The sequence below is a fragment of the Diadema antillarum genome, unplaced genomic scaffold (genome assembly GCF_040938485.1).
Source record: "Diadema antillarum isolate AM-2024a unplaced genomic scaffold, OU_Dant_1.0 seq00001365_RagTag, whole genome shotgun sequence".
NCBI classification, from domain to species: Eukaryota; Metazoa; Echinodermata; class Echinoidea; order Diadematoida; family Diadematidae; genus Diadema; species Diadema antillarum.
Window position 1 is genome coordinate 751,167 of NW_027272127.1, and position 12,735 is coordinate 763,901.

The 12,735-nt window shown below is 38.3% G+C and overlaps 1 protein-coding gene across 1 annotated transcript; it reads right to left on the bottom strand.

Moving 5' to 3' along the window:
- Window positions 1-966: 966 nt before the first annotated feature.
- LOC139708662 (uncharacterized) lies at window positions 967-11,580 on the bottom strand. Its single transcript, XM_071620597.1, has 9 exons — window positions 11,479-11,580; window positions 8,323-8,389; window positions 7,615-7,654; window positions 6,860-6,998; window positions 5,022-5,195; window positions 3,596-3,769; window positions 1,843-2,435; window positions 1,186-1,373; window positions 967-1,022 (listed from the first exon to the last, which is right to left on the bottom strand). The coding sequence occupies exons 1-9, from the start codon at window positions 11,578-11,580 to the stop codon at window positions 967-969; spliced, it is 1,533 nt and encodes a 510-aa protein (XP_071476698.1).
- Window positions 11,581-12,735: the final 1,155 nt, after the last annotated feature.

Genomic DNA, 12,735 nt, shown 5'->3' on the forward strand with positions numbered 1-12,735 from the left:
TTTTTAAAATTTTTGTGTTGGAACCGCTGGATGAGGAGACTACTACAGCTTGTGAGTCATATGCGTACAACAGTATAAAGAAAATGTATAAGAAAATTCAACATATTTTCACTTTTTTCGCATAATAAAAGAGCTCTTGACTTGCCTCTTTCTAAAGGCAGGGGGAATAATATTGCCCATAATATTTGTCGGTAACGAGTCAGGGGAATGTGTACTTTTTTCAAAAGATGGAATTTTGTGAAATTCTCTTTATATTTTCCTTATATTGTTGTACGCAAGTTATTCATACACTGCAGTAGTCTTCTCATCCAGCGGTTGCTGCACAAAAATTTTAAAAATTCATAACTTTTGAACGGATTGTCTGATTTTCCTCAAACTTTCAATGATGTGTTCTACTAATATTGCTACATTCTCTCAATCCTTATGTTTATAAAGGTGAACTTGTCCTTTAATTGGAATACAAATCAGCACCTGGTACATTCAACACAGATGCCTTGGAGGATAACCTGTAATTCAAGGAACTCCCTTATTTCCACCAATAGCAAAGTCATGCAGTGGATGAGAGTAACTTCTCAATACACAAAGTAAACATTAAGACTGTCTTTTCAAAATTATCAGCATACACACCCAAGCAAAGGCCACCACACAAGGAAAGCCCTACTGGTATTTCCAAACGCTGTTACTCAAACTGAGTTGGAAATTTCCCTCATTCTCAATACCCCATTTCCAAGAAGCCAACTTAACTTTCCAGTCTGTCCAGAACGTTGAAATTACAGTCACGGGATGATATCAGAACAAGTCAAATATCTGCTGATTTAAGGAAATAAAGTAAAGACTTATTCATGACTGGTGTATTTCAACTCCTCGCCTTGCACAGCAAGGTCACATCATATATTTTTCCTGAAAATCTGAAAGGGCATTATGCAAATACTCTCATCTTCTGTTACACACACAACGGATCTTTCTCTAGCCAAACTTTCCTGTCACTGAAGTGTAAAGTTCTGTTTCCTTGCAAAATCTTTCTAGCAACAGCAAAAAAAGAAAGACAAAAAAAAAAATAGACTGCAATGATTCAATCAATCACACTTACAAAAGTGAAACTATGCATTCAACATATGAATCTCGAGCAATAATCACTCCATCAGTTCATGGTTCTACACAGAGGTTCCTACATTAAAATCTTACCCTCTTCATCCTGATGCACAGGCTTCTCATCGCCGGTGACTGCGTCATCATCTCTATGATTATGCTCTGACTTATCCCGGGACTGAGACTTTGACCTTGACCTCGATCTTGACCTTGATCTTGACCTGGCCTTCTCACTGGTACTCCTTTTCCCCCGATCAGACTTCTCCTTGCTATGACTGCGTCTTCTATTTGAAATGGGGGGGGGGGGGGATAATGTAAAAGGCATGAAACAAAGACATGCAGTGAGAGAATGAATAACTTGTTATTCTAACAAAGTGGCACACATTTCTTGTGATGTATAATAATACGCAGAGTTACATGCTCAAATTGATTAGATTCTTAATAGATTTGCTTCAGACAGCTTTTTAAATCTCGTGTTATCATTTTTAGAGATGCGAAAGGATGTAAAAGGGTAAATTTTCATGTGACTAAGTTTGTGCATTTAGTCAAGTCAGAGAAATTCTGCATGTTCTTCATTTTGCCTCTTGTCCACATATCAGTTACTTGTAACATGATATTGTGTGAACAGCATAAGATAATGAAAAAATTCTTTTGTCTGTTTTCATGTTTATATTTCCACACCACATTCTATTCCATGTCATGCTTCATTACTATCATACAGAATATATTTTTTAAAAAATTTGACTATCTTACCTGTCCCTCTCATCATCATGATTCTTGTCACGTGATCGTTCACGTGACCGGCCACGTGACCGCTCCCTTGACCTTCTCTCGCTCTTCTCCTTTGATTCACTGGATCTGTGCTTGTCGTGAGAGCTCTCCTTCTTGCGGTCATGCTTGCGATCTCTGGAGCGACTCCTGTCTCTTCGGCGGTCGTCGCGGTCGCGGCTGTGCCTCCTGTCGCGGGACCGGCTCCTCCTGCGGTCACGAGACCTGCTCCGCCTGCGATCCCGTGACCGGCTGCGCCTGCGATCCCGTGAGCGGCTGCGCTTGCGATCCCGAGACCTGCTACGACGGCGTTCCCGGGACCTGCTGCGACGACGATCACGAGAACGACTTCTTCTACGATCCCTAGATCTGGAACGAGACCTCCTTCGAGACCTCTCCTTTTCTCTCTGTCGGTCCCTTTCCTTTCGTCTCTCTTCCCTCTCTCTTTCCCTTTCTTTTTCTTTCTCTCTTTCCCGACGTCTTTTTTCTTCTCTTTCCTTTTCCCTTTCTTTCTCCCTGTCTTCCCTTTCTTTTCTGATTTTCTCTTCCCGGTCCAAGATTTCCTTGTTTTTCTTGTTCTGAGTTAAATGAAGACAAAATCAAAAGAATAGGAAATTCAGAAAAATGAAATATAGATATATAAAGGTGCTCTTAACTGCAACAAATGAGGTACACAAGAGTATAGGGTCTATCGTGCAACTCTTTGTTTTTCAAACTGCATGAATCACAAACCAGATTCTCACATATAAAATGCCATATGATGTTCAGGAAATACCCTTCTTGCACAACTTGTCTGGAGGATTCATGACTGCATGTATTTCTTGCATCAAATGTTCAGATAAAATCATGTTTCATTAGCATGAGAGTATCACTATTTATTATTGTGAAATTATTTGATCTAAAAACAACAGCATTAAAGGCATCATTTACCATTTGCAGATGATACAAAAACCTAGCTTTAGGGCTTAAAAATTGTCCTAAAATGTGAGTTAGGGGTAGAACCAACCAATGTAAAAATGTTTATCAGTATATTCAATGTTAAGTAGTGTTAAATATACAAAATATGAACAAACTGTTTCTAGAATATATCATCTACAGTAATGGTTTATTGAGAAATATAGTGATATTTCCTTATATTTAAAGGGACTGTACAGTACTGGTTCAGGTTGGGATTCATGTTTTGAACATTCCTAAGTGAGATAATGAGAAACCTCTTATGAAATATGAAAGAGCATGTAATTTTAAGAAAGATTCAACATTTATTTGATGAAAATTGGTTTTCAAATGGCTGAGATATCCCAAAAAGTGATAATAACAAAAGGCGACAGGCCACGCATTTTATTGGGATCTCTTTGTTTCACCTTGTTTTTGGATATCTCAGCCATTTCAAATCCGATTTGCATCAAATAAACTTTTGATACCCCTTAGAATTGCATGCTCTTTGACATCTCATAGAGTGGTTTCTGAATATCCCGCAAAAACTTTAAAAGCTAAATCCTCAACCAGAACTGTACACACCCTGTAAGGCTTTTTTTTTTGGGGAAATTTTTGTATGGTAGGATGTTTTGTGATACAACTGACTCACACATAAGCATCAAATGTGATAACTCAAACATTTTTTAAATCACTGCTCCCACTGCTATACAATCACTGCTATGGTAAGCAATACCTTTAACAGAAAACAGTGTACTGTAGCACAAACAAATATGACTTGAGTAAAGGTAAAACAAGGTCTTACCTTGATCTCCTCTATAGTTGACTTGATCTTGGCAAATCCCATGTGCTGTTTGCCCATCAGATGGTCGTCCACCCTGGTCTGGGAGTCACCAACGATGAGAAAGGCACCGCAGACTTCACAAACCTCCATCTGCTTTTCCTGAGACAGGATTGTATCTAACGCCTCCTCAGATGCCTGCAGATACAATGTCAACCACACAGTTAGTTCCTTCCTATTCTAAATCCTAATAGGACAACTGGCAGGCAAAACTTTTTCATGTTCTGGCTCAACCTGTGCAGATTTGGATAAACTGAGGATGTTTGTTACACCATCAATCGCTAACAATGAACTAATGTTGTGAAATGATACACAAAGCTGTCACTGCCTGCTCCCCATTCCACTATGGTGACAGGATATATCTGTTCACCTCTGGCCAGTCAATGACCCCTACCAATACTGTATACGCCATATATTTCGCGAGTGGTTAAATTCACAATTGTGGAGTCCTGTACTGAACGGAGAAATGTGTACGCGTCCGTCACATTCATATCAGGATCAGAGTCAATATTTTCGCGTGTTTTTAATTTCGCAAATAGCAGCTGACTCGCAAAATTCGCGAAAATAAAAACCTCGCGAAATATTCGGCGTATACAGTTCTCTCCACCTCATCCAGTAAGTCACCGACCTTCATCATCTCTCAAGTATTCTAACAGAACGGTGAATGTTGTTTAAGCTCCATCTAATTTACCACCAGGCCGAGTCCAGCCCAAATATCCTGCCCTTCCCCCATTGATTGATTGATGAGAATTGTTGTCAAGTCAAAATCCAAGAACACTACCTCCTTCCTAAAACTAGTCCTGCCTGGTTCCTATAACAACCAAAGTTTTGCCTAATTGAAAACCCTTCGTTAACATGAAGACTTAACCCCCATTCACCCATTCACCCATTCATAGTATGTTGTAGCCAATGTGAATAATTCAATGTATGAAGAGAATTGTAACATGCAAGAAGACTCAGAATTTGACGCTCGAAGAGAGGGGTCATGCTGTAAGACACCTCTCAAATAAAGTGCTCACCAAAATATATTCAACTGTGTGCCACAATACTTCATTGAACGTACCTCTGTAAACTAAACAGATCCAAACACAACACTAACACCTCAACTTTGTATCAAAAACTTGCATTTGATCAAGAATGACAAGTTATTCGGATTGATAGTGAATACCATAAAACTGATTATTGCTTTGCAATCTGAATTACATATTATACAATCTTATCTCTCATATCACATTATTGTGATTATTGTGATTTAGTCCATAAATATATAACTTCCCTTTTTAAAATGTCCAGTGCAATGGAATATTCAATGTAAGACACATCTGATGCTATCTCATTCATTTGGGTCAACTCGTACATGGAATAGCATCCTCATCTAGTGTGCACTCACAGCCTGCAATTCAGCCCTCTCCTGGGTGAGTTTGTCGCACATCTTCATCATGTTCTCGGCCTCCTCCACCCGCCCCTCGCAGCCCAATTCTTCCACTTGTTCCAGCAGGCTCTTGATTCTCTCCGTCAGGATGCGGATCTGTTCCTCCTCTCCGCCTCGGCTCGGTGCAGTGAGCTGGGGGTTGGAAAGAGCAAAGAATCTTTAATAGCATGACCGTGATGATGATGGTAATAATGCTAAACTAGACTAAAAATGTCGCTATGGCGACTGGTATGCCTCCACCATAATGCATGGTTCTCCTAATGGGTCTATAGTACAATGTCTTGACAATGTGTGATGAGTTTCACATCATTGACAAAATACTAAAATGACATGTTTGTCACAAATGTGTTGAATGTTCACTTCCCTTGAACTATGTTTAATTGGATGAATGGCTATATTGTCTAAGAGTGTAGGTATTTGGGGATTTGGGGATTTTTACTCGACTTTTGACCCTTTTATAACTCTAAGGAAGAAGTGAAATTAAGCACTTTCACTTGACCTTTGACCTTTTGACCTTAGACCTTTCGGCAAAAAACTTCTAAGAGAATCTCTATTGGGTAATACATGCATATACTAAGTTTCCAGAAAAATCCTGAAGGCATTGCATAGATAAGAGGGAAATAGTGAAATTTTGAGGAGTTGACCTTGAACTTTGAACCCTGACCTTTGACCCATGGCCCCTAAATTACCTAGATAATCACTGACAGTCAGTACATGCATATGTACTAAGTTCCATGAAGATACATTGAGCCATTTGTGAGATATGGAGAAAAATGTGAAATTTTAACATTTTCACTTGACCTTTGACCTTTGATCTCACAACCCGAAACTCTCTCTGGAGAATCTTTGGTTGGTAGTTCATGTATGCACTACGTTTCAAGAAAATACCTTCAGGTTTTGCATAGATATGGGGGAAATTGTAAAATTTTGAGCATTTGACTTTGATCTTTTGACTTTTGACCTTGAGCATGTGCACCAAAAAGTTGATCTAATAGGCACAACTTCGCCCACTCATACATATACATGCCAAATTTCATTAGGATACCTCAAACAGTTTTTTAGTTTAATACGCTGTCCACAAAATTTATTACAGACGGAAGGACGGACGGACGGACGGACAACCCAAAAACATACTGCCTCCGGCGACACTTCGTGGCGGAGGCATAAAAAGCACTCGGAGAGCCCAGACCTCTGCCTAGCAGCTCATTTTCACCCATATACAGCATGCTGAAAATTGCCCAATATTTCCAATGATAAAGAAGTCTTGTGTTTAACTCATCAGCTTCCCGCTGCGCAGTGCCTAGAGCAGGGCATGCGCTCTAGTGCACATAATACGCAAACCTCACATAGACTGCGCAGCTTGAACTCCCAAGTTTATTGAACCTATATGCCAAAAGAAAAAAAAAAATAGTCCTTCAAAAATTCATTAAACTTCAAAGATCACTACCAAAATTAAATCATCCATTTCTTGTGTCACTTTAATCATTACCTGTAAGTTTCATTCAAATCCATTCACAACTTTTGGAATTACTTTGTAAACAGACAGACAAACAAACAAGCAAACAAGCCAACCAACATGGGTAAAAAAATATAACCTCCTTGGCAGAGGTAATAACTTTCCGGAAATTGTCAAAGAGTGAATGGTGATATAAACAACTGTCCTGTCTCGGTAATGCTGTTCAGCAAACTGATGTGGCAAACATAACTTGGGAATACACTTCACTGACACACAAACTGACACACAGTCACATTCACACATATTATTATTATTATTATTATTTTAAAAACATGCATACGTTGGGTCTGTTGCTGTTGAGAGCCAGTCTGGAGTGACCTCTCTTGATACGTTTCTCGACATCATTCATGATCTGCTGCAAGTACTGCATGAAGCCCTCTTCATAGCCCATTCTCTGGAACCGACTGCTCTCTTTGTACCTAAATCAAGAAGAAAAGAAATATGACTGAGATTTAACAATGCTTTCCAAACAAAGAAGTAATTTCATTGGCACAATACAGTTAGCCTTTTCAAGTAACTATAATACAGGTTTGGTACTGAAACAATTGGTGACAAAACTGGTTTTTGAGACCATTCAGACTGGGAAAATTACAAAAAGGAGAGGTATAATGCACCACAATGGATATTAACCTTTGTATGAGCAATGAGAATGATTAATTTCAGTGCATTGTCATACAAAGTCGTTCAAATGCTTGCAAGTACTTTTGTGTTTATGTCAAAGAATGTTAAGCTGACCATGTTTTCTCTTCATGTACTCTTCAAATGAGCTTCAGTCTATACATAGAAAGTTTATCAGCTTTCTACAGATGTGGGTAGTAAGTTTTATTCAAATGCATTGCACCACATAAATTCAAAGCATAACTCAGAAGGGCATTTTCTCATAACTTTCATTTTTTTCTCGCACATAACATCAATGGCTTTAAAATCTAGTAGGTCTCGTAGATTCAGAATCCAAATAAAGACAAACTGGATTTCATTCATATCTTTCTTTCTATCTATTTTCTTTTATTTCTAAGGGTATTGTGTTTATCTTACTCTTTCTTGAGATGATCATCATGGATCTTTTCACATTGACCTGAAAATTAAGAAAAAGCATTGATATTGTTATTCTCATTCAATTGAGATAATTAAGGTTGTCAACTACAGTCTACAGATACAGCAAAGCACACACAAACTTATCATAATCATGATTGCTGTGTAGTATGCCTGGAGTCACAAACACATTTAAAGTAAGTACAAAATTGATTTATTCAGCATTGATAAATAATTATTCTTGACTTCCTGTTTAGTTTTTAATTTCAACAAAGCAGCATCTTGCAGTTTATTGAGTGGTACCACAGACAGTTCAAACTGTTGCAGCATGGTGTTTGTCACTTTCTGCATGTACATGTATCTGTCCCGAAAGCAAGAATTATATCAAACGCAATGAAGACCAAGTCACCAAGGAAAGAATGTTAGTAAACACAACTTCTGCACAGTTCAAAATCATTATAGCTCTTGTGAAGCTACAATAGGTTATTCTAGCTATTTACAATTACATATATATAAGAGATGGTTGATGTCCTCACACAAAGCTAGTTTGAGGAGTGCTGTAGCAGGCATCATGTCACAATAATGATAGCTTCTAAAATATATTCTCATGATAAGGTTGACTCTGTTTTTACCATTGATTAAAAGTTCGTTTTAAATGTCACAGTATTTTAAGATGGTGATCATAGCAGGGTTAAAAGATGCCACACTTACCTAAATCTGACCGAGTATTTACAAATAATTCATTGGGACAGAAATCCACCAAGTAGTGCTTGCACACCTGAAAGAAAATAAACCATTGCTCAGAATCAATGTCTTTGAAAATGATGCCCAAATATGTATAACATGTACTTCCTTGGTTTCTTAGTTCATACTTCAAAAGCTGCACATATTCAAAAGCCTGAATGTACTAGAATGGAGATATACAGGTATGTACATAATTACAAGTACAGGGAACCTACGAATCTGTGTTCACGTCGGATGACCATCGATCATCATTTTAAGGGGGCACTACACCAAAAATTGAAAAATTTTCCAATTCTCTGTTTTTACTTTTAAGTGATATTTTAGGTTCTTACCTTCAATATTCAGTAGCTTCTACACTAAAAATATACAGTAAAAGTGGTTAAAATTCCTTTTTTCTGATATCCTATTGAAGGCACATCTTTGCAATGGAGGAACACATTTTCAAAACTCCATAGGTGGGACTACAGTGTGATAAACACTGAATATAATCATTATACTGTCTTTTTGTGGGTTCAAATCATATTAATTTCTTGACAAAATATGTTTGTAAAAGTACATTAAGTAAATTATACATTTTGAAGGGATATCTATGTCTATATACTGCTAGAAATGACATCTGCCTGTACTTTGAGGTCAAATGTGTGTTGAAGTATGGCGAATGCAACTTTTTCATGTATTTTACTGTTTGAAAATGACATCTTCATTTTCAATGGCCATTTTCTCAAAATGTGTTTTTATATACCTTTGTTCACAAATTTTGCTATAACTTGAGAGTGCTTTAATATTTTCTTCCCAAATTATGCAGAAGGACATGCTTAGACGGGGTGGCTAGTAACTGATCAGTGGGAATCAGTGGGAATGCTGGGGAGATGATTGTTCCAATCCTTGTGGGATTCATTTAAGAGTACACTATATATCTATTGTTGTGTGAAAATTATTTGCTTCAGAATGGTCTCATATTCAAGTAATGTGCAGTTCAGTGTTTCCAGGTTAGCATGACTGTACAGTGTCGGGCCGTTAACGATCGCCCCGACACTGTAATATGTACAGTCATGCTAACCTGGAAACAGGTTAGCATGCAAACAATCGATGCAAAAGTCTACTGGTGGTTTTGCGTAAAACTACCAGTTTTCTGACACTTAAGCTTTTCTGCAATATTTGTTCCACTCAAATAATACATACAAAATTATATCTATAACAATGTATGTTAAATATATCAAACTACTTTTTCCCAATATTGATTTTGTTAAATACATCATAAAATTTCACAAAATCCCCAAATTTTATCATCTTGATAAAGTCCTCACAATTCGGACAGCAGCTCCAAAATTCGGACAACGCTGTGCACATTCAATGTCAATACGTATGCAAGGCCGCTGAAAATGAGCGTGCGCCATACCTTGTTGGCGGAAGATTGCATCCCAGATGTTGCGGCGCCCCTTTGTGTCCGAATTCTGGTGAGTCAGCACTTGCATTCAGCCCCTGTACATTTATTCTGCATCGGCACGTACAAAAATTTTGTTTTTCTTTTGTGTTTTTGAAGACACCATCACACTCTGAGCTTGAGATAAGTGAAAAATCTCGCAACAGAACAGCGTAATTTTTTAATTTTTAACACTTTTTGGCAACGCTGATTCTTGACATGGGACCTACAAATTCGCGTGCTCTTTGGAAAAGTTGCGCCGATTCTGCGTTTTTGATGGCGAAATATGGGATGTTAGATGGATTTTTGAAGGTGACACAGGCACTTTTCTGTGGTGAACGAGTGTGCCCATATGTGAAACTATGTGAAGTGCATGTGTTGTGACAGTAGAATTTGCTGGCTTGTGATAAGTGATAAGTCAAGTGTCCGAATTCTGATCTGGAGGCCGGCCAAAAACTGTGGTTTTTACTCAACTACTAGTCGTGGTTGTTGGATATTTAATGTTAGAGTGAGTTTGTGCACGTTTGGAGATCAATTAACGAGAAGGTGCGAAAGTACATGTCTATTTATTCCAAATAGAACTCTAAAATGTTTAAATTCACAACTTTAATAGAATTCAAGTCAACACTCGTGAACAGACCTGCATCAACCTGTCAACTGCATGTCGCAGGCGTTTCACTTACGCCCCGTCACGCAATGGCACACTATCAGAGACTCCAACTCTCCTGTTTTCGATGGGAGATTTCCCGCCGAAAACCCATTTTTGCAAAATCTCCCGTTCTCCCGCTTGAAATGATTTCTTACTTAATATCATTGTATGTTGAAAAATAAGCCTTAGATAGCACGAGAGAGCATCTAGAACCCAAGAGCTTCCAGGGTCCTTGAGCGGGCCCTGGACCCCGGCCGCAAGGAACTTCGCGCACATGATCAAATTGGAGTCTCCCGTTTGCTAGGGCCCTGGGGTTTCAGGCGGGAGAATCTCCCGATCAGAAGGTGCTTGGGGTTGGAGTCTGCACTATTTAGTACTGATGACTACTTAAAGGGAAGGTAAACCCAAAGAACAATGTGGATTGAGTGAAAGCAGCAACATTAGTAGAACACATCAGTGAAAGTTTGAGGAAAATCGGACAATCGATGCCAAAGTTATGAATTTTTAAAGTTTTGGTGTTGGAGCCGCTGGATGAGGAGACTAATAGAGTGGACAACAATACTAAGAAAATATAAAGTAAATTCAACAAAAATGCACTTTTCTAGAATTATGTCTATGAAAGAGCAATGGACCAACTGCTTTCAGAAAGCAGAGGGAATAATTGCTACCCTTAACATATGCCAATATCAAGATGCTGTGCCTTGGCACACAACGGAACGCAACGGTAAACTTCCGTGCTACAATCATGATTTTAAATGAATGAATTCTACGTAGTCGCGGTAGTCGTAGTGTAGCCGCGAGCGGCAGCGTAGTGTAGGTTGGAGCAACGAAATCTTTCCACGCCGCGCCATGCGGCAATCGTTGCTCCGTGCTCAGCAAGTCATGTTTATGACTGTGTGAGTAGGGCCTACACACGTTCCACGGGCCGGAGGCGGAGGGAGGGCAGCTCAAAGCCAAAGGCGAAAAGCAGAACAAGTTGGCGCACCTAGCTCCAACTCTGCAAAAATGGTCAGTAAGAAATATATCAATACGTGCTACAAAGATTGCTTACCTCAGCATCATTCCATTTTATTCCCGAAAACTTTTCATCTGGCAGGGCATTACGATTTTTGCCCATCAACTCGTCGAGTAGCGCTGCTGCAGCGGTCGCCATTTTCATCGATGGTCGAGATCGATCCAACAAAAACCGATCCGATCGAACGATCGGTACGTAAATGCGCTGGCAGATGATAATTCTATAACTTATGACATCAAAGATCCTGTAGATTCTACAATTTCTAAAATATTATATTCAGCGCTCTTATTTTCAGAATAATACTTCTTAATGTGAAGATTGAAAACAATTAGATCACAAAATCATTTTTTCATATCATATTGCACTGAAAATGCGAGGTATAAAATGGCAAGAAATTTCGGTCAACTTCACTTGTTTGCTAAAACTGTTGTTTTTTTTTGTTTTTTTGTTTGTTCTGGTTTTGAGGATTTGAAGTGGACTGCAGGTAGATTATGTATATATACAGTACGTGTGTTCTTAAACATCATAAACCTCCAAAAATCAAATTTATGAAATGATCGGTCGTCCGACAATTACGAAGGAAATAAAAGAAACAAAAAGACTCTAAAGACTCTAGATATATTAACACTGAGGGAAAACAATCAATAACGTAATTATGTATCTTCAATGCACTTTGAAAATAAAACATTCAAGTTTCAAGTTTATTCAAAGTTTCCACAATACAAAAATTACATAAGAACAATAATATGTAACAAGGAATACATTGTTGAATATATGCGATTAAAACAATTTGCAGAATTGAATATAAATTGACAATGCATGTAGATGCATATAGATGTAAAGTGGAGGGGTCTTAGAAAAGCAAGCTTGTATAATAAGAACCCCTGGAAAGGCAAGTTAAGACATGTAATATAACAACTCACTACTATATACAAACATTAAAGCCATAGAATAATAGTGGAATTCCTCAATCCCTCACACACACACACACACACACTACCTATGGAATTTTAAAGCAAAACATAATTGGCATATGTTACTCAAATGGAAAGCGATGAGATGAAGTCATGTATGTAGAATTTAAAAGGAGCAGCATCAATGAGACTGAGAATATCGATGAAGCAAATACTTCCGAGCCAACACTTTAAATCTGGAAAAAGTGGTACTATCTTTAACATCTGAGGGTAACATGTTCCATTCTTTTATGCAAGACACATAAAAAGAATTTAGGGCAATACTGATAGCTACACGAGGTAGATGCAGAAGGTTTTTCTGACGTGTATTATGGGAATG

Excerpts from the sequence above, each read along its gene's own strand:
- LOC139708662 (XM_071620597.1), bottom strand. The coding sequence starts at position 11,580 with ATGGCGACCGCTGCAGCAGCGCTACTCGACGAGTTGATGGGCAAAAAT. Across the intron at positions 6,999-7,614 it reads GATGATCATCTCAAGAAAGA|GTACAAAGAGAGCAGTCGGT; the intron begins GTAAGATAAACA and ends TTCTTGATTTAG. Across the intron at positions 3,770-5,021 it reads AGAGGGCTGAATTGCAGGCT|GCATCTGAGGAGGCGTTAGA; the intron begins GTGAGTGCACAC and ends TTGTATCTGCAG.